This window comes from Myotis nattereri, assembly GCF_964212035.1.
Source record: "Myotis nattereri genome assembly, chromosome: 1".
Taxonomy (NCBI): Eukaryota; Metazoa; Chordata; class Mammalia; order Chiroptera; family Vespertilionidae; genus Myotis; species Myotis nattereri.
In genome coordinates this window covers 223,230,742-223,258,046 of record NC_138075.1, presented here as the reverse complement: position 1 = coordinate 223,258,046, position 27,305 = coordinate 223,230,742, and the positions used below count along the sequence as shown (strand labels likewise).

General features: G+C 46.5%; 1 protein-coding gene across 1 annotated transcript in view; it reads right to left on the bottom strand.

Moving 5' to 3' along the window:
• Nucleotides 1–23,327, bottom strand: part of PROM1 (prominin 1) — an 87,688-nt gene extending 64,361 nt beyond the window's left edge. The window contains exons 1-2 of the mRNA XM_081101209.1: nucleotides 22,856–23,327; nucleotides 14,275–14,691 (exon numbers count right to left, since the gene is read on the bottom strand). Of these exons, the coding sequence (XP_080957335.1) occupies nucleotides 14,275–14,497 (223 nt within the window). The 5' untranslated portion in view covers nucleotides 14,498–14,691; nucleotides 22,856–23,327. The remainder of the gene's footprint in view (nucleotides 1–14,274; nucleotides 14,692–22,855) is intronic.
• Between the last annotated feature and the right edge of the window lie 3,978 nt (nucleotides 23,328–27,305).

The window sequence follows — 27,305 nt, the reverse complement described above, 5'->3', positions numbered from 1 at the left end:
ATTGATGTTTCTATCTCCCTCTCCTTTCCTCTCTGAAATCAATAAAAAAATAAAAATAAAAAGAATGAAATATTTTTTTAAAAAAGAAGTGGAAATGGAGATTGATTGAGAAACAGGTCAGAACTGTCAGGGGCATGAGCGCCCTGGACCTGTGGATACACGTCTAAAGCGAGTCCGTGGGCTCCACAGCAATCTTTTCTGGGCGCGTTCAGTTGCTCCAAGATAGAAATGAGAAAATGGGGCAAGGAGGTTTGGGATTTTGCCAGAAGAAAATCAGTGAGAAAGGAGGGCAAGGTGATGTTTATAACAGAGACTGTGGGTGCTGACAGAGTGAAGATGAGGGGGTGCTGTGAGTGAGATCGGGGACAATGAGTTGGAGAAGAACAGGCTAGGAGGCTGTTCCATCTGAGGAGGAAACCTATGCAGAGACTTGGAGATACGAAGGAGCCAGCCACCCACTGAGAGGATGCGGACCATAAAGAAGGAAGGCACAGCACGTGCAAAGGCACCAGGGTCAGGAAGGAGCATCGAGAGATTCTAGGAGCTAAAAGGCCTTGTGACTGCAGTGCAGTGAGCACATGGAGTGTACCCAAGAGTATCCACTAATGCACACAACAGTGAGTGAGCATTGCACTGTCCCAGGCTCTGGAGACAAGGTATTGAGGAGGACAAGAAAGTACAGCCCCACCTTTCAAGATGTTTAGAGTCCAATAAGCAAGACAAACAAATATTTACTATAATGCCACAAGATGTGCGACAAAGAAAAAAATGAAGTAAGGTAAGGGAGTGGGGACAGGGATCCTGAATTAGACAATGTGGCCAGAGACGCTCTCTCTGAGCTGACACTTGAGCAAAGGAGTCAAATGACATGAAAAGCCATGCAGAAGGGTCCATGCTAAGGGTCTGAGGCAGGACATCATGTGACATGTTCCAGGAAGAGCAGGGAGGCCAGCTGGTGTCACTATTACGGTCGTTAGGAGACTACCATGTATACCCCTCCGCATCGTCTGTGAAAGTTAGGGGGCCACTGCAATGGTCCAGGTGACGGGCAGCCTCAGCTAGGACAGTACTGACCGAGAGAAGTGGGCAGATTTGATAGAAACCTCCCAGTAGAACATCTGGATTTACCTGCAAGCAAAGTGGTCTTTAAGAAGATTGGTTTGCTCCCTGTCGTTGCAATGCAATACTGGGAGACACTCATTTCTGAAGTCGCTATTAACTTCAATTTCAGAGTAGATGTTCCTTTCCACTCAGCTTTATTTCTGTCACTCCAGTTATATGTGCAATGGCTCTTTACAGAAATGCAATTCCCTGCAATGCAGGCATCCCGGGCATCCATTCATTTTGCACCACCCTACACTTGGCTGCATTAAGCACAGCACGTCACAATCGATCTCCTTCTTGGAAGCCTGCTGTCCAAATCTCATTAGGCTGAGTTTCTGGGTCAGCCAGTTGCCAAGAGGGTATTAAAACACATACAACCTCCTCCTCCCCGGGATTCAAGGCGATTTACTTCTGATCAGGTTCGGAGAGAGCCTTCGTCTCAATTAATAAAGATGTCCTATTGAATCAGCGATGCCGTCCATTTAAAATATTTTAAAATGACAATCCAGGAACTTATAGATTCCCACAGGAGGCCACAGATGGTAAAGAAATGCCACACACCAATAAACAGTTGTTTTACCACCTTTTGGCTCTAGTGTTGACTAAGAGGCTTGTTCCCCACAGAGTTACTAAACAGAAGCCTGTGTCTGCAGCTGCTCTCTGTAAACCAGTCGCCCCTCCTGTCCTTGTAAGGCTACGGGGACTTCTTTCCCCTGGACTGCTGCCCTGGGGGTCCTCTCCCTCCCCCTCCTCTCATTCTAAATTCGTTCTTTTTCCAATCCCACCCAATACAAATTTGGCTTTTAGGATGTTTAAATGTTTTAATGTATTTTCATTGATTTCAGAGAAGAAGGGAGAGGGAGAGGGAGAGGTAGAAACATCAATGATGAGAGAGAATCATCAGCTGCCTCCTGCACACTCCACAGTGGGGATCGAGCCCGTAACCCGGGCATGTGCCCTGACCGGGTTGGAACCGTGACCTCCTGGTTCATAGGTCAATGCTCAACCACTGAGACACACCAGCCGGGCTTAAATTTTATTCCTATTCTACCTACGCTAACAGGGATATGTATAAAATTAAGATAACATGGATAAGAAGGAAGAAAAAAGAGAAGCAAGCCCACGGACAGAAGATGGAACTCCTGTGCTCCATGCAGGGACTACCTGGCCCTTGGCTCCAACCCCACAGTGTTGGCTTTTGCAGCAAAAGAACACAGGAAGCAAGGGGCCATTCTGTGCCCGCTGCTAAGAGGGGAAGCCAGTGTTCTAAAATTTTCCAGAAGCCATTTAGAATTAACTGCTCAGGCCGATGGCCCAGGAAAAACGTTAAGACTAGAAACAAGGGTTTTTCCACGTGCTCTCACCAAAAGGAAACTCTGAGACATAATCAACAACTGTTTCAACAACATTCTAAAACAGTAGCAGAGGGAACATTTTGCAATTCCAGAAAGCAAGGGGGAGGGCTGGGAAGGAGGGCTCCTTGGGAATCACCCCAAGTGTGCTGCTCCCAGCTCTGGAGAGAGCCAGAGGATGCATTCGGACCACACAGCTGGGGACTGGGAAGTGTTAAACAAGCGAGCTATAACAGCTCACGCTTAATCTTTGTCATTCAATCCTTTCCAAAAGGTAACGTTTACTCAGTTGACAGTAGTCCAACTGGGTAAAACAAAATAGAAAGTATAAGGTATTAGAAAATACCACATTTCAAAATCTACGGGATACAGCCAAACTGTTCTCAGAAGAAATTTTATACACTTAAATGCATTTATTAGGAAATTAAGATAAAAATGGGGACTCCAAATATTGGGGGGAACACTTTGTAAAGTATATGATTGTCTAATCATTATACTGTACACCTGACCAATACAAAATAAAAAATAGAAATCGCCTGATATTTCTGAGATAAATACTATCTGTCACCAAAAATTCTGTCTTATTACATTCTGGGACTTAAATTCACAAAAGCACTGGGAAGAGAAGTCCACCAATAAATTATAAGCCAAACTCTTAATGATAAAAAATTGAGGGAGATGTAATCAAATGTTTAACTCTAAAAATTACCAAAAAAAATGAAATAGACTTTCAGGTTAGAAGGGAAGAATTACTAAAGATAGATTGAACAAAATGAACATAAGTTTTCGTTAAAAAGCACGTTAGCAGCCGGTAAAGGCCAGCCCTTAATTCTGGAACTCATTCCTGTTCCCGTGGGGAAAACTTATTTATAAAACAAGCAGTGCAATGTCTGAAAAGGCACCTTGGAAATGGTCTAAGAGTCACTGAGCAGCACCTGGACTAAACCTTTCTATCAAAAGCTTCCAATCTTTCCACTTGATTCTCTTCCTGGACTCCTAGAAAGTAGAAGAATTTACAAAGCCTGCCCCACGGGGTGCACTGTCCAGTCCCACTACAAGGCGTTGTGCAATAGCCTAGTGTAAGGAGAATACATGACGGGAGAATGATGCTGAAATCAGACACATCTGAATTCAAATCCCTGCTCTGCCCACGCAAGCTGTGTGGCCCTGGCTAAGGGAGCTCGCCTCTCTGAGCCTCCGTTTCCATGTAGATACTATAGAGATGATGCCCACCTCACAAAACACTGGGCAACACTCAGTGAGATATCTGTGCATTGCTATTGTAGGACTAAACTGGTTCAGTCCCTATGGGGTGCAACGAGGCAATAGCTGTTAAAAGTGCAAATTCACAAAATTATAAACTGACCTGGCAATGCTATTTTTATGAATTTATCCTACATACAGACTTGCAAGTGTGTGACATTACTGAAGTTCCTTATAACAGTGCTTGTGACAGAAAAAATGGTGAACACTGGTTAACAAGTAATGAACTACGATGCAGCAACAAAAAAATAAAAGCTCGAGGAAGTTCTTTACGTACAAATATAAAATAAGGACCAACGTGTATGTTTAAAAAGAAAGTCATGCGTCAAATAAAATAGACAACATATTGTCATTTGTGGAGAAAAGACCACATACACATATTTGCTTGTAGAAAATATGTCTGAAGAGACACAGGCTCACGAATGCACACAGGAAATCTAAAAACCGTGGTTGGGTGTCTGAGAGTCAGGAAGGGAGCGGAGTGTCACACTGCATACCATTCTGTACTTTTAAATTCTGAGTGATGCAAGTATGGTACCTCCTCAAGGAATAAGTGTTTTAAATTTGGTGAGCTACTTTAATAAATCCAAGTGGAAAATACCAATAATTCAACTGAAAAATAAGCAAAGACAAGAACAGGAAGTTTCTTTGAAAAAAAGAAAAATTCAAATGGAAGAAGGGTGTGACTCACTTGTGATTAAAGACACACAAATTAAAACTTGACATTTTTTTTCCTGTGACATGTCAACACTAAAATTCTTAATCACCAGCATTGGAAAAAAGTGTGGGAAAACAAGTATTTTCATGTTTTAATACTGGGACTGCACATTGGTGCACAAATCACACAGCAATTTTGTAAATCAATCAAAACTCTGCAGGCACACACCACTTGCCACAGTAATTCCTTACCTAGCGTCCCTCCTATTGGTTGAACTTGCCCAACTATGCAAAGCTATGCATTCAAGAGTGGTCATTGTAATAATGTTTAAAAAAAAAACACCACAAAAACTGGAAACCCAAATACCCACCAATATTATACCAGTGAAGTGCATTGTCTTATCAGTGGAGCAATGCTTAGCAGTAACCAAGATGAGGGAAAAGAACTAAAATGCCATTGCTAGGGAATGGGATAAACACAACGGGGCTTACTCACACAAAGGAACATCAGAGCGCAGTTAAAATGAATGGGTTAGAAACCCTGGGTTTCAATATGGGTAGACACCAAAAACATAACAGTGAGTTAAAAAACAAAACCAAAGGAACAGACGCAAAACAGTACTCTCAATATATATATAGATCTATATATATAGTGAGTACATGAAAACGTGCATGAGAGAACCCGAGCTTCTGTGGATCAGGGAAGGAGGGATGGAGGGAAGACAGGAGAGAAACTGGAGCAGGAACGTGGGAATGGGGATTCCAATTTCATCACGAAGGTTTTCTTTCTTTTATTTAAAGCAACTCACTACATGTTCATTCTGGGAGAATAAATACACTATGGGTGGTTTATGTACTTTTTTCTCTGTACTTCTCTGCATGTTGTGAAACTAAAGAGAAATAAAATGGATGTCAAGAATAATCTACCAGATGTTAGGTTTTAAAAGCAAGGGGCAGAAGAGCATGTCAAATAATTCCTTTTGGGGGGGAAGTGTGTGTGTGTGTGTGCGAGTGTGTGTGTGTGTGTGTGTGTGTCTAAGTGTGTGTATAAAACATTTGTGGATGTTCATTCCCCAGAACCTAGAACAGAGCCTGGCACTTGGAAAGCACACGCTAAACACCCACTGAATGAATGAGTGAACAAATGGCTACATGAAAACCTTGTTAGCAATCATTACCTTTCAATGTTTCAATGTGATTTGCCTTTTATGTGCATGTATTGCTTTTGTATTTTTAAAAAATTAAAAACTTAGTTATCTTTATAACTAGTGAAATGATCTGAATTTAATTCAATACTTAGTCCTTCTCAGTTCAGGCATCCCCAGGAGCCCTGGTCCCCTTTCCTGTGAGTCCACCAGATGGTCCTCACCTCACAGCTGTTCCTGGCCCTGAGCTCCTCACAGATACTTAATTACTGTGGAGTCCAGGAATCTTGTTGGCTAAAATATTATAAGCTTGAATTTTTCCATGAAAGTAAAAAAAAAATCAACAATCTTGGAAATAAAGTCTCAAGTCTTGGAAACATAAATAGCTATCACAAAATCCATACACTTTTAATTCTACGGGAGAAATGGAGCCACCCACGGCAACTCCCCATATGTAAAGTGAAGGGTGTAACAGGAAGCATTGGGATTTGAAGAAAGCAGAGATGTTCTGACAGCTGACGATAGGGAAATTAAAAGTAATTGCAAACCTGACAGTGAGGGACGTTTTAGAAGAAAATGAGAAAGCAGAGCAACACCCTCTGGAAAGGCTCATGGCCCTGAAGGTGTTACTATTTTGGTAGCTCAGTGGTAGCATCGTGAGGCCAGTATTTCAGGAAAGCACACACAGCAAATACTCAACCTTTTTTGAGTGAATAGAGGGAGAAATTTGGTGGGGTGGGAGAGTTCATCTCTATAAAAATTCAAAAATACTACATCTAAAGCCAGCAACTACAAAGGATCTCGGATGTGCCAGGCATGGCTGGCACCAGTAAGTTTATAAGCTGAGACTGCAAACTTTTGAAAGGCAGTGTGAAGCATGCAGAAGTAAACTATCTAAATGAAACTGAAATGGTACAGACAAAACAATGAGATGAGGGACCAGACTTCCAAAGTATGTGTCACATGAGCAAAGTTTTCAGAAATGACAGTTTGCCAGGAGAAGAGTGAAGGACAAGAGGCAACAGAACAAGGATTCTCATCTTGAGCAAACTTAGGTCCCCACATCAGACAGGGACTGGAGTGACAAAAACCAGGAGTTGTCCATGCAAACCCCTGAAATCGCTAGTGTCCAGCAAACAGTGGCACTTTTCTTTTGAGTGTTGATGAAGGTGAAGGCTACATGATACAATTGTAGAAAGGTGGGAAAAAATCATTTGTATTATTTCTTTCTCGTTTCTTTTATTCTTCAGCACACACAGTTGAATCCCTCAGTTCAATCAATGGATGACGTGACTCAGGTATATAAATGTACAGCAGAGACTCTACTTTCCAGCTGATCAGGTTACCTGGCCATCAGTTCCTTCCCTACAAGACATGTCTGCACACAGTCCCTAATGGGATGCGCCCTTGGCCATCTGTATGTGTTTTCTGTTCATTGAACACTTACTGGATGGGTTCGCTTGCTAGATCTGCCCTGAGTACCACAATTGGAGAGGCTTAACCAACAGAAATTTATTGTCTCATAATTCTGGGGGCACGAAGGCCAAGATCGACATGTTGACAGAGCCATGCTCCTACTGAAGGCCCCAGGGAGGGAACAGTTCTGGGTCTCTCCCAGCTTCTCTTAGTTCCTTGGCTTGTGGGAGCATAACTCCACTGTTGCCATGGCATTCTGTGGGTGCTGTCTCCAAATTCCCTCTTTTAAGAGGACACTAGTCATATCAGATTAGGGGCCCACCCTACGCCAGTATGACCTCATCTTAACTAATTGACTTTGCAACAATTCTATCTCCAAATATGGTCGCGTTCAAAGGTACTGGGGGTTAGGATTTCAATATGAGAATTCAGGGATGGGAAGAGGAACAATTCAACCCATAACTCTGGGTCTGCTCCGAGGCTTCTTCCTGCCTCTTTATGTACAATAAGTAATTAAATCTTACATAAACTGAAGAAATAAGAACATAAAAAGAATGAGCATTAAAAACGACATCAAATGGTCTATTAAGACTTAATAAAAGCCAGTCAATTGGATGAAATTACATGTGGGTAAACTGTAAAAGCCCGGGGAGAAAGCAACAGGCTGCAAATCTAGAACACTGAGTTCCAAGTGTTTTTGTACATTTCAAAGCAAAACAAAGAAGCCAGAATTAGAGAGGATGCATTTTGGGTGGGTGCTGTTTATATCAGAAACATTAATTATAAAACTTCAAACAATTAACTCATAATAAAAATAATTTTAAGCCCTTGGCCCTACATCAAAAGATTGGTGAAAGAATGCCTTAGGGTCCTTGCTAAAAACCTGCTTGTTTTTGGTCAACATCCTTATGGGAACTAACTTGGAGAGATGCCCCCAATATAATGTTAAGTGAAAGACTCAACTTATAGAATATGCAAACTATCCCACTTTTTCTGAAGAGTTTCAACATATTTGAAAACATGTTTGCAAATGATTTTGAAAGGATTAGACCTGTTATGAATGAATGAATGAATGAATGAATGAATGAATAGGTGTAATAGGTTTTGTGGGCTGAATCGTGACTCCCAAAATGATGTGTCGAAGTCCTGAGCCTGGGAACCTGGGACTGTGACCTGATTTGGAAAAGGGGTCTTTACAGATGTAATTAAGTGAAGGATCTTGAAATCATTCTGGGTGTAGGGAACACCCTAAGCCCAATGAGGGCTGTCCCTAGAAGAGAAAGGCAGGGGGAGATGTGAGCCAGGGACACAGACGATGGCCCTGTGAAGACAGGCAGAGACCAAAACTCCTGGAGCCACTGGAGGCTGGGAGAAGCAAGGAAGGATTCTCCCCAGGAGCCCTCAGAGGGAGCATGGCCCTTCCAATAAACTTGACCATGGACTCTGGCCCTTGGAACTGTGATCATTTGTTTGTGATCACCCAGTTTGTGATCATTTGTTATGGCAGCCCCAGGAAGACAATACAGGGAGGGTCAAATACAAGACCAGTGCTCTAACCACTGAGCATGGAGCCTGCAGTCAAAGAAATACTTCTTCTTTAGTCCATGTGATCACCAAGACCTGAGGTTAATTTAGAGCAGTGGTTCTCAACCTGTGGGTCATGACCCCTTTGGCAGTCGAATGACCCTTTCACAGGGGTCGCCTAAGACCATCCTGCATATCAGATATTTACATTACGATTCATAACAGTAGTAATATTACAGTTATGAAGCAGCAACAAAAATAATTTTATGCTTGGGTCACAACATGAGGAACTATATTTAAAGGGCCAGAAGGTTGAGAACCACTGATTTAGAGGCTTTTAAATGAATATCTATTGTATTCATTCATATTTTATTTAACAAACACTAATATAGCACTTTGTATATATCAGATGCTGTTGTAATTTTTCCATAAAAATATTTATTTAAATATTATGATGACCAAAGAAAAACTATTATTATTATTATTATTATTATTTCCAGTTTAGAGAGAGAAAACTAAGAGTTTAAGTAACTTGCCCAAGGTCACAGAGCTAGCAACATCAGAGCCAGGATTCAAACCCAGGCAGCTCTTCCCCATCGCCCAGTATTAGGCTCACTTCCGAATCTAGCCCCCAGCCAAGCAGAGGGTGCACGCCAGGACTGCCTGGAGCCATCTCTCCTGGTTCTGTCCATCCTTATGGTTCTGACCCAGAGCTGCCCTGTGCAGCTACTTTCTAGCTACTTCTCCAGGTGCAGATTTTAAGACTTCTCTCCACTCAACCCCAGAGGACAAGCAAAGCTTAATACCATGTGGGCTTCACCCAGCTGCTGCTGGGTGGCCTCTCTTTATTTGCATTTGCACGAATCTCTCATTTCCTGCAGGTATTTGAAGTCCTCCTGAAAAGACATTGTTGGAGACCACGAAAACAGGAAGCTTTTCTCCTGGTGTCTTTTGTGGGACAGGCCCACATTTCCCAGAAGGGCACACCTGCCGCCCTGTTTACCGAAGGAAAAGCCAGGAGCACGCTTCAGCAGGACCTTGCAGACAAGCTTATGGGAATGAGCTGAGAGGACCAGTTTTTTTTAGTTTAGCTGAAGCAGCTGTACTGTGAAGCGGAAGGTGTGGAAGGAGGACCTGAGGAGTCCCCGTCACAGTCTGCAGACACGTGTGTCCCCTCCCAGACAGCGCCACCCCTCCCGCACTAGGCTAGTGGCAGACTGAGAAACCCGTCTCCAGGACTAGCTGTCTCTCCTATATTCCCAGGCTTCCCTTGGGGATAATTTATTTCCCTTTTATTTGATCATAGTGCTCGTAAACTGGGTGTGGGTCACTGTGAAAAAAAAGAGTAATTTTTTTGCACATTAAAAGTGTACATTGCAGAAGATCACCTGCATGGGTGATGACCAATGTCCTTTCCAGTTGGATGCGTCTGTGATGAGTTTGGCAGAAATTGTGATCTTCTGCAATGCACACTTTTAATGTGCAAAAATTTACTCTCTTTTCACAGTGACCCGTGCTCAGTTTACAAGCACTATGATCAAATAAAAGGGAAATAAATTATCCACAAGGTTAGCAGTGGAATATAGGAGAGACAGCTTGTCCTGGAGACAGGCTTTTCAGTCTGCCACTAGCTAGTTGCATGCCTTGGACGTGTAATAACGTCCTGACTTAGCTTTCCAATCTGTAAAAGGGGTATAAAAAATAGAAATAAGACCACCACCATCTGCCTCTCCAAGTTGCTGGGAGATTCAAACGAGCTAACACTTGGCAAAGTGCATCCTCCGGCAGATACAGGGACAGCAGGAGTGAAGGCAGAAGCAGAGGAAACAAAAGCTGTTAGATGCAGCTGTTCCCGGGGAGGAGCCAAGACCACTCAGTACACTGGCACTGCATCCGAGCTCTGGCTTCTTTACCCAGTTCTGCCACCGCGGGGCTCACAGGAGACACAGCCACCTGACTTCAAGAGGAACGGATCTGCTCCTTAGGAGGCAACTCCCTGGGGACTGTTCCCGAGGGAGCAGCAGCAAGGACGTTTTAAGGTCCCCTCCTGGAAACACCTTCGTTTTCCCATGTCCCCTCCTGATGCTAATCTTGAGGTCAAATTTGGCCAATGTTTTCTCTCAAATAATAATATTAAGAGCAGCCACGAAAGCCTTACAGATAAATCCTATAAAATGCATTATGATGAGAGTCGTAGTACATCTATGAGAACAGTGTCTGAGAATCAAACAGCTTGGTCCGGGTCACCCAGCAGGTAACAGGCAAGAGCTAGGATTTGAACATAAAGTAGATCTGGGCTCCGTTTCCCCCGCTGTGTTTACCTCGTTTTAGTTAGTCTGTTATTACCTGCCCCCCGGGCCCACTGTAGGAGCCTTTATCTCCCTGTGGCCTACCCTAGCTGCTGCTGTCAGATTCTTTTCCCCAAACCCAATTCCGTTTCAATCCTGGCTTACAGCACCCAGCCAGGTACACCACAGGGGCCTTCAATAGTTGCTTGTTGAATGAATGGAACCTCTGCTCATGCTGCCTTAGCTTCCTTCCCTCTACCAAACACCTCGACCTGCCTGTCAGGGTCCTTCAGCTACGGCTCCCCAATCTTATTTCATGGCAACCACCTCCTGGGTCCACCATGAGCCTCGGTCTCCTCCACGCTCCAGACATGCTGTTCCCTCCCTGGAATACATTTTCCTCAACACCCCCGGTCACCCTGCCACCAACACCCTTTCTAAGTTGAATGAATGGACAAAGGATTCTCTTCTTAGTGAGCCCACACCCAGGACACTATTACTCTTGCAGCTTCAGACCAGGGCAGATCTTTATTAAAAACAAAACAAAACAAAACAAACAAACAAAAAATGACACCAGATTCTAGAGCACACTCTGCCTCACATAAAGTCTTCCTGGTCTCTCTAAGCTACTCTTTTCTTTTCCCAGGAAGTTAAGTAGGCCTTTGTCTCAAGTCCCAGCTAAACAAGACCTTCCCAACTTGTATTTTAAGGATACAGCATTGTGTTTCTGCTTAGGGAGTTCAAAATACAAAATTAAATAAAAATTAAATTGTATACCCTTTTGGTTGGACACAGGATGTAAGAGTAGAAAGCTTCCCAGTCCGACGGCAGAGGGAAAGGGAGGCCAGCCTCCAGGGCCCTCTCTTCCTTTTCCGCTCCTGCACGGGGACTTGGCATTCAAAACGCTTGTTCTCCTTCTAATGAAAGAACATACCTATGGGATAATGTCTTCCGTGAAGTTGCTACCCCATAGAAGCCTCACCCTAAAGACTTCTATTTTGGCGAGTATATTAAGTTAGTTAAGTTTATAAATAGGAATCCATCTCTTTTCATTTTATTATTTTTAATCTTCAATTACGCCGATGCTTATCGATGATTTGGCAATCACGAAACGCACTGGCCCCAAGTGGAAAAGCCAGGCTTGTCTGGTGTGTGTCCTTTAAGCTGCAAAGTACCCGATGGGCACTTTGAGACTATTATAAACTCTAGTAACTGGGTGAAAGTATACAAATAATGGAGTGTTGGGGTGGGGGGTGGAGGGGAATCAACACTCCAAGAAGTTACCTGCTAAATTCCCGATTACATTCTTTTAAAGAGCCCTAACAATTTCTTGAAGGAGTAGTGCTGGTCTGCTCTGGTCTACTGTGGAAATGTCTGAGAATTTCTTTCTCTGAAATAAGAAGTATTGAATAAGGTCTAGGGGACCAGCAAGGCTAACTCCCTCAGATTACACTGGGATTTCAATTCTTCAGACGCCTCCTTCTAGACCAGTGGTTCTCAACCTGTGGGTCGCGACGCCTTTGGGGGTCGAATGACCCTTTCACAGGGGTCGCCTAAGACCATCAGAAAACACATATATAATTATATATTGTTTTTGTGATTAATCACTATGCTTTAATTATGTTCAATTTCTAACAATGAAAATATATCCTGCATATCAGATATTTACATTACGATTCATAAAAGTAGCAAAATTACAGTTATGAAGTAGCAACGAAAATGATTTTATGGTTGGGAGTCACCACAACATGAGGAACTGTATTAAAGGGTCACAGCATTAGGAAGGTTGAGAAACACTGCTCTAGACTAATAATGACGCTGGAGTTCAGACTCTTAGAATGCACTGGAAATAGGTTATCTTTTAACCTGGTCATTTGAATGAAGACTCTTTAAAAGACTGCTTTCCCTTGTAAAATAAGCATGAGGAAGCCTCCCTCTAAAATCTAAAGGGAGTGAAATAAAACAACATATGGAAAGAGATTACAGGATTAACACATTACATGATAAGCCTTATGATGACACCTGGCTGCCTCACAATCTTTCTCAAGGAGTCATTGCAAATTCATAACAACTCAACTCTATGTCTCTTACATAAAAAGGAAGCCAGTGGAAACACTAGTAGGTTACTGTTTATTCAGTAATATTTACATCGAGCCTACAAATAAAGAGATGTCTATTGAAAACATAGAATTTGTATTATAAGTAAATAAATAAACTTGGCTTATTTTCGACTTATGTCTTTGGGATTTCCAGATTTAGTCTTGTGAGCAATGACATAAACAATAAGGAGTCTTCAGAACTCTCCTCAATGACAAAAGGGCTCAAAGTCATTTATGTCATCAAATTGGGATTTAAACTTAACAAAAAATTGAGAACTACACTTAAAACTGTTTCACTTGCTTAATCTAAGACAAATAAGTGTAAAAGAATTTTAATATAAATGTATTTTAATGAAAATCCATAAACTTCCCATAATATAAACAAGTGCTGAAGTTTACTAAATGCATTCTCTGTCTCTCTCTGTCTCTCTGTCTCTTTCCCTCCCTCCCTCCCTCTCTCTCATCTCTTTTGAACAATATCTGACTAGCTAAAGAAGATGATAAAGATTACTACAAATTTTATAATTTTAGTAATCATGATAGTGTTCACATCTTTGTAGTTTAAAGAACAAGCTTAGGATAGATCTAACATTAAGCCAATAACAATTTAGACTGCCAAACCCTAGTAACAGATTCTTTCCACAGACTATTTTAATTTTCATAATCTTGTATGGAAACACAAACCCCGAAGACTTTGAGGATAGCTGAGGAGGGTAAACAGTGGTAAGAAGGCCAAGTAGTCACATATACAAAGAATAATAGCACCATAAGCCATGGGCGTCCCAACAAGCGCCATCCCTCCTTTCCTCACAAACTCTTAGAACTGACACACACTTTGTCAGGTACAAAGGTTTGGTCAGGCCTTTCCTTGCATGAAGCAATATCAAAATTGCATTTTTTTGTTGTTGTTGTTAATCCTCACCCGAGGGTATTTTTCCATGGATTTTTGAGAGAGTGGAAGAGAGAGGGAAAGACAGAGAGAAGCATAAATTGAGAGAAACGCATCAATTCGTTGCCTCCTACATGTACCCCAACTAGGGCCGGATCCAGGGAGGAGCTTGCAATCAAGATACCTGCCCTTGACCTGAATCAAACCTGGGACCCTTCAGTCTGCAGGCCTATGCTCTATCCACTGAGCCAAATCGGCTAGGGCCAAAATTGCATTCTGTGGTGGGCAGAGAAGAGTTAAATGTTTAAGCCATGAGGAAATTATTAACTTCTCAGTTGATGACAGAGAATTTGCATTTTTACCCTAATTTTTGCCTTTGGTATGTACTTGAGAATAACTCATTGATCCAGCCAAAAAGAAAATAAATAGAAAATGACTATAGTCTGTATTGGTTGTCTTGTCATTAATAAACAATGTTGAGTGTGTGCACCCCACTGTGTGGAGACCAATCCCACCTTTCCCGCAGTGGTCACTTACCCTTTGGGAAAAAGTTGGGCTGCACCACGTAGAGGAAGATGCGCACCATTTTAAAAAGATTGCCGATGGACCTAGGTGTGTAATCGTCTTTGGTCTCATAGGTCGGCGTGGGCAACTGAAACTTCAGACCATCATTGGTACTGTTTGGGGAGGACGAGGGCTCCTCTGAAATGGTACTCTGGCAGAGCCCCAGCAGCAGCAGGACGCCGAGTGTCAGGGTCATGGCTAGCAAGGTGCTCCACGCATGAGGTAGAAGTGGGGGCCTCCCGCCTCAGAGGTTCTGGGAGCCGTGGGTAAGCCAGGAGCACGGATAAGCCAAGAGCGCGCGTTTCTGTGTAGAAGAGGCACAAGGAGGGGAGGACTAGCCTGGATGGCATGCACGATCTCCAGTGGGGTCAGTCACTCAAGGCAGCATCCCTGGAAGAGGGAGAAGAGGCATCAGTCACTAACGCCGGGCAGGCCTGCACCGGGAGCTGCCCATGAGGAGGCTGTGAGGCTTTAGCAAGCCCATCTGCCTAATCTGTGTGGGGGCGGGGCCCAGAGGCTGCCTCAGGGCCATGGGACTTGAAAGTTCCATGCAGGTCCCTCCTCCGCAAAGGGCCACATGCTAGGTAGTGTAGAGAAGGCTGTACAGCTTTAGAAAGTAACATTTATTGAGCACTTACTACATTCCAGACACTGTTGTCCTTGCGTTAGAGGTAGGATCTTGCTTAAAGCATTATCCAGTTTTACAGAGAAGGAAACTGACTGAGGATTTCCTTGGTGACTTGCCTGAGGGAACAGCTGAGCCCAAGGGGCTAGACTCCGAGGTTCTCCCTACAGAGCCCTCCCTCTCAGGCTCCAGCCAGAGGCTGAGGCCCCAGCAACAGACTGGATGCTTTCTTTTTTCTCCGAGTTTGTGTTGTTTTCCTGGTCTCTGGAGACAAATCTTACTCTGCCTTTTATTCTGCTTATTCGCTCACTGATCTCAGTTCAAACATCCTCCCTCTATCCACCTACAACCCAAACTAAAAGAGCAGGGTCTCAAGGCAAGGGGCCAAACTCTTCAAGGCTGGGTGACATTGGAATTTATCTGTCTCAAAGGTTCACCAGGTAGTCTTGATGGAAATCTTTGCCCCCAAGTCACCACCTGATCAACTAGGGGTCCAGGCGATAAGAGGCAGGGCAGAAGGGGACTCCTGCCCACCCCTGGGAGAGGGAGAAAGAAACAGGGATCCTAAAAGCTGCTACCAACCCAGTGTCTACTGAGAATGCTTAGTGTGACCCCTGTTCTCCTTGTATTTCCGTCCCCAGAACTGAACACAAGGCAGGGCACACAGTAGGGGCTCTGGAAGTGCTGCTGGATATAAAATAAATAAGCCAGAACAGCTGACTTGCTTGTATCATTGCATGAGGCTAGTGAGCTAAAACAGAACCCACCAGGTGAACTGGGATGGCGTCAGGAACCCCGGATTTTATTTATATAGAAGGTGTTAGATAGGCAGGAGCAGAGCAAGGCCGATGGGCCAGGTACAGAAACTCACCAGGGCAGAGAGCCTACCAAGGGGCAAAACTGGGAAAAAAGAACCTTGTCGTCAGGGTAACTGATCCTCCCCTAGCATATCTCTAGTCCCACGGGTTTAGACCCCTGGCCTTCCCCTAAAGATAACATCTAGGCCTCAGTTATATTTCAGCTCCAGGCTCAGGAAGCAGCAAAACCAGAGAAGTGAGGACAAGTGACACGTGGCTGCCTCAGGACCAGCTGCATTGACTAATGACCCCCTGCCCTGGCACTGACCAACCAGTGGAGACTGTGACCCTGAAAGAGCACCCCTGGAAAGCTGATGAATATTCTATTAAGACTCTCCCCTGAGAGCTCCCTTAAGATTTCTACCTGCAAGAGAGAGATAAATATGCTTAGGACAAAGGACCCAGTGTGCGCTCTCCCCTAGGAGAGCACACCAGTGCCATTCCCTTCCTCCTTCCCCTCTAAGGCAGCGGTTCTCAACCTGTGGGTCGCGACCCCTTTGGCGGTCGAACGACCCTTTCACAGGGGTCGCCTAAGACCATCCTGCATATCAGATATTTATTTACATTACAATTCATAACAGTAGCAACATTACAGTTATGAAGTAGCAATGAAAATAATTTTATGGTTGGGTCACAACATGAGGAACTGTATTTAAAGGGCCAGAAGGTTGAGAACCACTGCTCTAAGGGACCCCCACATACTTGCAACCAGGGGACCAACAGGCAGCGGCAGCTTGTCCTTGCCCTGAACCTGTCTCCAAGGCCCCTTTTCTCTGGCTTCTCAGTGAGCCAAAGCAGCTGGCCTAGGCTCCCCTGCCTTATTTCACTGTCCTAAGTATGTTTTTGCTGCCATCCTGGGCCCAATACCCTTTGGCTCAGTTCTGTGTAGCCCTTCCCTTTAGATATCCCCATCTCCCACCTCCTTTTCTTTAAATAAATTCAATTTTTCTTTATCCATCATCTGAGATGGCTCTTCAGCCTGCCCACACATCACTGACTTTAACATTTCAGTTGACACACACAGGTGCTCTTGAAACACACACTATGAGAGCACCCATCAAGAAAGTGGCACACCGTACAAGGGAACAGTGGCCCCATTACCTACATTCCACCAAGTCAGAGGAGGAGATAGGATTTCAGGAGCTATTTGAATGAAGATGTGAATTCCTAAGGAACCCCCTTAGAGATTGCCTAAGTCCTGTCCCCCTCCAATTACTCTGCAAAGAGCCACCGATACAATGACCCTAAACTCTGCCTTTATCAACTCAATGCTGCTAGATCCTCAGTGTCTCTGGCGCCAGCCTCGTTAACCCCAAGCTCCATATCTGCTCCCCATTTCACCACAGATACACCAGGAGCTGGTAACTGCTTCCCAAAGGCGAGCTCCCTGCCAGGCACAGCCATTGCAAACCCTTGTCCTCAGGCTCTGCAGTGTCCCAGCCTGCACTGCTTCTAACAGGAACCAGGGCTCTGCTTGGCCCTCAAACCCTTTCCAGAGAGAATGAAGAAGAAAACAGAGTGGCAGCCTTTGCAAGTCCTTTTGTCTGGGAAACTCCGGGTTGCACAGGGCAGGAGAAAGTATGAAACAAGGGATGCGTGTGGTTATTCAGACATGAAAAGGCTCCTCTAAGCAGGCAGGCAGGTGTGTGCACACACACTGCACACACACATATCATGTACACATAAACCACACACTGATATACTACCTGTACACACAGAACATACCACCACCCATAAATACAGGGTGGACAAAAGTAGGTTTCCAGTTGTGAATACATAAAACAGAGTATTCTTATATTATTATTTATTAACTAGAGGCCCAGTGCATGAATTCGTGCATGAGTGGGGTCCCTCCTGGCCAATAGGGGCCATCTCTCCCCAGTCCCAATTGGGCAAGGTCACAGCTGAGGGACCATGGGCCGAGGGAGGTTGGCTGGCTGCAGGAGGTTAGCTGTGGGAGCACACTCACCACCAGGGGGCAGTTACTACGTTGAGCGTCTTTCCCCTGGTGGTCAGTGCACGTCATAGCGACCAGTTGTTCTGCTGTTCTGTTCATTTGCATATTAGCCTTTTATTATATAGGATTATTGTACTATTTTCCATACAAACAACTGTAAACATAGTTTTGCCCTACCCTATACAGGTATGGACACACACAATACACACACCACATACCTATATCACACACACCACACATGTACACACACTAACACACACCACATACATATGAACCACACATTGACACCCTATATATACACACCCTACACATACTAACATAGCATACACACAGCACACACTAACACACAACACATGTACACATATGGACACATACCACACAATACACACACCACGCACACATACCCACAATCGCATCTTGTTTTCTGCTAAAGGACAGGCAAGGAGCGGAGCAGCTAGAAGGAGTAAGGGCTCAGCTGCTAAGAAAGGCTGGCTTCCTGGTAATGCCACCAAGCCTCCGCCAGGGAGAGACACGGCAGGAGAGAAGTGGCAGGGGACCCGTGGGAGAGCCAGGAATAAGCAGACTTGCAGGCTCCCTCCGTGAAACACAGGAAAGGGAGGTGCCAAAGGAGGTGCTGCTTCTCGCTGCTGGGGAGGTATAGGGTGTCCCAAAATTCACGCAAGATTTGAATTTTGCATGAGCATTAACAACAACAACAACAACAAAATAAAAGCCTAATTTTACTTGGTTTATTGAATCAGATTCTAATATCTGTTGCCCTTTGATTTCAATCCCTTCAATTTGATAAGCATTACCAAGTACCAATTATGGCCCAGGAGCAGGGACAATGAAGACCACGGATTTGCATATGTACCAGCAAAGCTGTGGAGGCCATTTACCCAATGTGCTATTCCATACATAACCCTATACTGTATACTTTATGAATCAATAAAAAATTTACAATTTTTAATTATAAACCTGTGTTTTCTATCAAAATTACTTCTTGCGTGAATTTTGGGACACCCTATAGGAGTGTCGGTGGGTGTCTTTACTCCTTGCTCCAAAGTGGAGGTTCCTCTTAAAGTTTAGAATATATTTTAAAAAAATAAAATAAAATCTCACTACACCTGAAACACTAGACAACTGATAAAATCCAAGTGCAAAAGGAAACGTTTCCACCCCGTTTTAATCGGGGTGTCACAGCTGTGTCAAGAGGCCCCAGGTGCGTGCCTATCAAACCACATGTAGCCTGAGAGCAGCTCCCAGAACTGCCCGCAGGAAAACCTTCATGGACCAACAGCTGCATCCGCATAAAGGGGCTGCTTATTCAAAACACAGATGATCAGAACTAATTTCTAGAGTCGGGGCCATTGATCTGCATATTTAACAAGCTCCCCTGGCGAATGATTCTTAAGACATCTCAGGTTTGAAAGCCAGCACTGTTTCTGACAGCTGCCTGGCTCATTCCTGCCTCTGTCCCAAACGCAACCTCGGGACAACAGAAATAAGGCAAAAGCTCCCAACAGCCTGGCCCATAGTGTATGGAACTGACTGGCTGCTGTGTGGGGTGTCTGACTTACTTATCTCTGTGCCCATGCATGGAGTCAGGCACACAGTAGGTGCTCAATAAGGACTGCTGAAATCAAATGGACTCACAACATGATCATTTTACCTCTTTTGAAATCATGCCAAGCACTTGCTTATGAGCAGTCCTGTGGCCTCTGGAAGGAAGGCGCTGGGTTGCTTGTGGCTACTTCCTGCAGCACAGGCAGCCACGGTGTCCTCGCTGGCGTTACCAATGGGAGAACTGGTCTGCCCTCCTGGGGGCCATACTTCCTGCTGGGATCCTCACCTTTACAGGCTTTGGACACTGCTCTCTGGTGCTATCTCCTTGCCTAGGCACTAGGCTGACCAATAAATGGGGTGTAGTTTCCTGGTTTTCACTCCAAATGCACTGAGGGCAAACTGGGGAAGGCGCCCAAGAATGTGAATGTCGAGCAAACACCTCCCATGATTATGAGCCTGGCGTCCAGAGTTGGGCACTACCACAAATCCCGGTTTAAAAGCAAACATGGCCCTAACTGGTTTTGCTCAATGGATAGAGCGTCAGCCTGTGGACCAAAGGGTCCCAAATTCAATTCTAGTCAATGGCACACACCTTGGTTGCAGGCTCCTCCCCGGCCTGAGATCTGGTCAGGGCTCATGCAGGAGGCAACCAATCGATATGTTTCTCTCACATAGATGTTTCTCTCTGTCTTTCCCTCTCTCTTCCATTCTCCCTAAAAATCAATGGGAAAGCATCCTCAGGCGAGGATTAACAACAACAAAACAAAAGAAATGAAAGCAAACATGGTGACCATCCAGCTTCATCTTTTCTTTTGCTGGAACCTTTGCTGGGATGTCTGTTAAAAGGATCTCTGCATAGATATTTGCCATCTGGGTTTTGGGGGTAGGAACGGGTGTGGTGGGAGCTGCCCAACTTTTATTGATTTTTTACAGAGAGGAAGGGAGAGGAATAGACAGTTAGAAACATCAATGAGAGAGAAACATCGATCAGCTGCCTCCTGCACACTCCCTACTGGGGATGTGCCCGCAACCAAGGTACATGCCCTTGACCGGAATCGAACCTCGGACCTTTCAGTCTGCAGGCTGATGCTTTTATCCACTGAGCCAAACCAGTTAGGGCGCTGCCCAACTTCTGAGCCCACCTTTGCCAGTCTCTCACTGCAAGGCCAGCTGAGGCCCCCAAACTGTGCACTGGCACCCGGGTAAGTCAGGCTCAGCCAATCAGATGCTTACTCCTGGGTTTGCACACGTGGAGCACCCCATGGAGGCAGAGACTGTTTCTACCCCATTCAGCAGCCACCTTCAGAGCCTCATCGTGGTGAGAGCCACGGCCATATAACAACCGGGAGCTCTTCCTGTCATTTCTCGGAGCCACCCAAAACAATTATCCAGAGTTGGCTCCTATTATTTTTAAACTATATATATTTGTATTGATATCAGAGAGGAAGGGAGAGGGAGAAAGAGATAGAAACATCAACAATGAGAGAGAATCACTGATCGGCCGCCTCCTGCACACCCCCACTAGGGATCAAGCCCGCAACCTGGGCATGTGTTCTGACCAGGAATTGAACCCTGACCTCCTGGTTCATAGGTCAATGCCCAACCACTGAGCCATGCTGACTGAGTGGCCTCTATCATTTGTAACAAAGCAAATTCCAAGGGAGTAAAACCTATCTCCGTCATATTTTAAACGGTTAACAAAACAGTGTTTGGTTTAAAGTTTTATTATTTAACCTGCCCTCTGATGCACTTGTTTGCATCATTGCCCAAGACTCACAAAACAGTCCAGGGTGGAATCATAAGGAAGCTCGTAAAAAACATTATGAGACGCATTAAGGAAACAGAACAAAACTAAAGGGCACTGCTGGGGAGATAGTGGAGCTGGAGGCTGGAGTCGGCCTTATGAGCTCTGTGATGGTTGCTTAAACCTCTCCACCGTTCCCTTTGCTCCTCTGTGAAATAAGATTGCGAATGGTGCTAGAGGGTTAAAGACACAACAGGCTCAGCACCTGGCACACAGCTGGCAGTCGATGGTAGGTCTGTACTGCTCCTGCCAGCACCAATACTCTCACCTAACAAGACAGGGCAGCTCCAAGGATATTGAAAGAGAAAATTCCCAAGTAAGTGAGAAAAGAAAAATAAATATTAAGTTGCCCATATTCCTGTTTTCTGGCCACACACACACACACACACACACACACCAAAATGCAGTTTCCTATAGTTCAACCTAAGCATGACCACAGTTGTTTGAGCCTCCACGGGCTCTGTGGCAGCACAGGGCGGGGGTAGGTTTAAGGACCCCAACCGCACACCTTATCCTCACCAGGGCACCCACCGCCCACAGGAGCCCGGGAAAACCTTACAGGAGCCGGCAGGGAGGGCAGAGAATGGTCAGCAGCGCTGGGGCTGCGGGCACAACCAGCTGCTGCAGGAAGCCTGGGGCCCGCGCTCCCCTCCCATGCCGCCTCGCTGGCCCCCTTCGCCCCGCTCCCACCTCCCCAGGGGCCTCAAAATAATGGGCTGCAGGACACAAAAGACTGGACTGCAGGGCGGGTTGGGGAAGCTACTCCAGGAATCCACCGCCTCCTGGGGGAGGGGGGTTGCCCGAGTAACTTGGTTGCCTGGAGCGCTCGGCTCCGCAGCCCGGGTTGGCACGGATCGGGGTTCCCAAGAAGAAAGGGGCCCGGAGCGGTGTACCTCCCACCCAGTCATCGCATCCCTCGGCCCTCTGGACGTGGGCTTTCGGAGAAACTGACCTCAGCCCGACTGTCCGACTCTCTCACCGCCGGGCGCTTCCTCTGTCCACGCGTCCCTTTGATGTCCTGGCCCCGCGCCGCACCGCCAGGGGCGCCCCAGCACCTAGTTCTCATCCCGAAACCGCTGTGGGTCGCCGCGCGCGTCCCGGGTTGGTGAGCTCCCCGCGGAGCCGGAGATGGGTCCCACTGCACCCCAGATCCCTCCCCCCCCCCCCCCGCTATGGTCGCTTGCACAGCGCATTCCAGGGGCAAACCAGAGAGAGGTGACCCCTTCCCGTACCCGCAGGGAGGATCAGTGCCCCGCGCGCCCCCTGAGCACCCCTCCGTCCCCAGCACGCCCTCGCCGCAGAACAGCGCCCAAGCTCCTGGGGAGCCTCCCGGGGCCTGCTGCCCTCCCGAGATCCACCCTGTGGCCTTGCGGGTCGGGGTCCTGGTTCTGTTCGCGCCCCCCGCCGGCTCGCGCCCGGACCAGGCTGGCCTCCAGGGGATGGAAAGAAGACCCGCCAGGCAGCCTGCAAAGTGTGTGCGCGTCCACGCCCTGGCGGGGTGCCAGGACCACCTCGCCCGCCTTGTAGCCCCTCCGGCTCCCCGGCCGCTTTGGGGGTTCCCATCACCTGCCTAGGTGCCGGGGCGCGGGGTCTTGGGGAGCTGGGAGGTGAGGGGCGCAGAAAGAGCTGCTCAGTTCCCCATTCCCCGCCCCAGTTTTCTAGAAGGGGATGCGCGCACCAACTCAGCCCACCCCCCAGAGTCCGCAGACGGTTCCCAAGCTCGGGGTAAGGACTTGGCCACTCACCGTGCGCCCCGTCCTGGTCCAGGTCCCGCTTCGGCCAGCACCGCCCGCGCTGCCCTCCCCCCGCAGCCTGCTCTCCAGCCGGCTCAGGAATGATTTATGTGGGGACCACCGGGGAGGCTTCCGAGAGGCTAGGGAGGAGGCAGCAGGACAGGAAGACGTCTGCTCCGGGGGCGCTAGCGAGGCCGGCGGGGGGCGGGGGGCGGGGGAGGGGGGTCTGGGGGACCTGTTGCCGCCAGCCGTGCTCCCGTAAGTCCGCCTTTAAGTCCCAGTTTCCTTAAAGGTTCTCACCTGCCGCGGGACAGCGCGTGCGTCCAGGTGCCTGGTGGGGACCCTGCGGGGGGTTTAAAGATACTAAGCCCGGGGTTCGGGACGCGCTCCCATTGGACCAGCCGGGCACGAGGCCCCCGGCACGTGGACTGCATGGGTTTCCTGAGGCGCGAGTCCCGCTCGCCCGCCCGCCCGCCCTGCGCTCAGCACCCACACCTCCTCCACCGCCAGAGCCCTCGGCTGCTGGCTCCGGGTGCCACAGCCCTTCTCCAGACTCCGCCTCTGTCTGGCTCCAACTCTGCCAGGTGGACTCCCTCAGCCGCCACCGGCTTTTAACAAACGATTCACCAAAACAAAACAACACCCAAATCCTTGGGTCCCCTAGTATGTATCAATCACAATGCTAGTGGCCTGAGCCATAAAACAGCATAAAGCAGTGGTTCTCAACCTTGGCTGCACATTAGAATCACCTGGGAATCTTTTTAAAATCCTGATTTCTGGGCCCCATCCTCCAGAAATTGTTTCTTTGTTATGGGGTGAGGCCACAGCATTAGTAATGAATCTTTTTAAAATCCTGATTTCTGGGCCTCATCCTCCAGAAATTCTGTTTCTTTGATACTAATGTTGTGGTCCCACCCCATAACAAAGAAACAGAATTTCCAGAGGATGAGGGCCAGAAATCAGGATTTTCAAATGATTCCCAGGTGATTCTAATGTGCAGCCAAGGTTGAGAACCACTGGCATAAAGCCTCATTCTCCCATGTGGGCATACAGGCATCGCTGACCGGGAAACACATGGCGCCTTAATCAATCACTTCATGCTGGTCTCTCTGGGCTGTGAGCTGCCCGCCATCCCCACAGCCTTCACTGCTGCCTGGCTGCGCCTGGGGCACCTCCCCGCAGGAGGTTCTCACTCCCCACTCCCTATCTTGAATTGAGAATCCTAAGAGGAAACATGAGAAGCATGAAGGAAAGCGCTTTCAAGATGTGGCTAGTTCACTGTAGGTGTTTAACGTTTGTAACATGGATAGATAGATGGATGGACAGACAGACCACTGAATGATGGACAGGAACATTAACTCAGGGCACTTTTACTTTCTCCAGAATCTACCAAAACAAGTGCTGGTGCCTGGCTGGTGTGCCTAAGTGGTTAAACAGTTGGCCAGCGCATAGAAGGGTGGCAGGTTGATGTCTGGCCCAGGGAGCCAGGGAGGGGAGACGGGGGGAGAGGGGGGACAAATCCATGTGTCACTTTCTTCTCTCTCTCTCTCTCTCTCTCTCTCTCTCTCTCTCTCTCTCTCTCTCTCATTCCTTTCCTTCCTCCCTTCCACTCTCTCTAAAAATCCATGGAAAAAATATCCTTGAATGAGGATTTAAACACACACACACACACACACACACACACACACACACACACACACCAGGTGCTGGCAACTTTGATTTAAAGTTTAAACTCATCCTGAAAGTGCATCTTTCCAGGACAACTACTACTACTTCAGGAAACTTCTGAAAGTTACACCACAGGCATGGCAGAGGCCTGATGGTCCCCTTCTGAGGCTCCCGCTGGTCAGAGGCCCCAGCTCAGAGGCCCCAGCACCTCTGATCAGAAGCAGCCTCTCGGGGTGGGGCCCAGAGGTGAATTCTCCCTCCGGAGAGCAGCCAGCTCTGACTGACCTGCCTCAAATTTTGGTCCTGACCCTTTTCACCACTGTGACTTTGGCTGCTTTATCTCACTGTTTCCTCACCTGAAAAATGAAGAAAAGAAGAATGAGCCAGGCTCATTTTTATTTCTAATAATAACCATACCCACAACAGTAGTAGTAGCGGTGAGTGCTAAGGCTTAGTGGGTGTTCGCTATGAAGGAGGCAATATGCTAAGTGCTTTAAGTGCATTATTTCATGTGATCTTAGCAACAGCGGCATCACACTCTCTCCATCTTAAAGAGAAGGCTACTAGTAAAATCATGTCAGTCATTTGTCCAAAGTCCCAGAGCTGGTAAGTGAAGCAATAATTTCGAACCCAGATCTGGCCTCCAGAGCCCTAACACACGAGACACCCAATGTTAGGTGAAACCCTCGAGACCTGTGCTCCCCAGTAGACAGTATGCTCCAGCTATTTTTATCCATTTTCATTACCCCCAAAGCCTAGCCTACCTAGGCCATCGTAGGTGTTCAATCGGTGAATGAACAAATACTAAACACAGGGCACAATATGAAGATCTGGTCTGAGCAGTCTTGGGCAGGCAGTGACCGGGCCTCATGATTCGTTCGGTCCCAGTTTGGCTTAGGGCCCTAACCCTACAGTCCTGCATTTTTAGTGCATCTGAATTTCTATGCCATCTGTTCTATGCAAGGATAAAAGGGGGTGATGTTATGTCCATACACACACGCAGTCATTAGATGCAAAAATTAGGTCTCTCTTTCTGAAACTGCTTCTCATTTTTCCTGCCCAAATGAAATCTAAGTATGAGGCACCATGGCATCCCAGCTAGAGGCAGGAGATTCACTCCAGTTCCATCGCTAACTGCCAGTGTTACAGGCCTCCAGGCCTTCACATTCCTCACTGGACCAGGAGCCCCGGCTCAATGACCACCTGGGGCTGGAGGCTACCATTAGGGCAGTGTAGATAGAGGATGTCTGTCATCACGGACAAGTCTGCTGGGTAGCAGACTTGTAATTTTCCATAGTAAAGGAAAATTACACTACCACAGGGATAAGAAGATTGAGTTTCAACGAAGCTATCAGGGTTCTGTGACATTGGAAATGAGATGTTGATTGAGATGAATTATTGTCAGATTACCCAACACTTAGTCATTCAACAATCCGAACTATGTCTTTGACAAGATGTTTCTTATGAAGGACTTTGGATATTTTTATCTGAGTCACTAAGACTAAAACAAAAGAGGTTAGAAGTATATTACTCTAGTTAATCTGACAATTCCTACCACAAACAACTATGTTAAAAAAAAATGACCAACGAAAACAGCAGTTTATGACCCTTTAGAAAAACAGGATAGGGCGACATCCAGTCAAGATGGCAGTAGGTAAATGCGGTACCCTCATCCTCCCACAACCAGAGCAAAATTACTAGTAAACTACAGAACAATGATCATTCAGAACCATCTGAAATCTAGCTGAATGAAAGTCCTACAAATACAGATTTAAAGAAGCCACATGGAGACTGGTAGGAGGTGCAGAGACTTGGAAGAACGGGGCCCATACCCACATATGGTGGACACAAATTGGGAAGGATATCTTGGCTGTGGGGTTCCCCCTAAGGATTCAGAGTCCCAGCACTGGTTCCAGTGCCAGGAAGAAAAGTCCCCACAACTGCTGCCTGTAAAGACCAGCGGGAATTGAGGCTGAGGGAAAAGGAGAGCTGCAAGAGTCTCAGGCATTCCTCTTAAAGGATTACACACAGACTTACTCAGACTCATATCCTCCGACCTTACAATGCTGGGGCGGCAGTTTGAAGGGCAACAGGGATATATGGGGAGGAACTGAATTGTCTAGCATCAGGATGAGGGCTAAAAGGGAGGCTTTCGAACCAGATCTGGCCTGGGGTCAGAAGTGCACTGGCATAGGCCATTGTTCCTTTTCTAAACCCTCCCTCCACAGAGCTGGCAGGCAGGCACCATATCCGAGTCTCCATCAACCTGGCTAACACTATTAGCCCCACCCTGCTGATTCCCTGAGACCCCATACCACTCAACTTGTGGGCCCATCCAAACTATTGTCAGTGGCTTTTCCATACAAACAGCTTGTCTTGGCTCATACTTCAGACTTTCCTAAGACCTTTCAAAAAAGCAGCATTTGGACTTGGCATGGCCCATACCTCTCGCTACGTGGCCCTAGGCCTTGCACTAGTGGCAGCCAGCCTTGGTTCACAGCTTGGCCTCTCCTGGGCACCTCCATGCCCAGCACAAGTAGCAGCCATCTGCAGATTGCTTTGTAGCTCATGTATGGTGTCAGATAGGTATGAGATATATTGGGACTATCACTGAGTAAGTTATATGATGTCTAATTACTGGGGTGTACACCTGAAACTAATATGATATTGTATATAAACTGTAATAGAAAAAAATGATTTAAAAAAAAGAATGCAGAACTAAAAAGCATGTGCATTTGTAATTTTTGATGGCTATTGTCATAATTTTAAGGGATCCTCTACTTTATACTTCTAT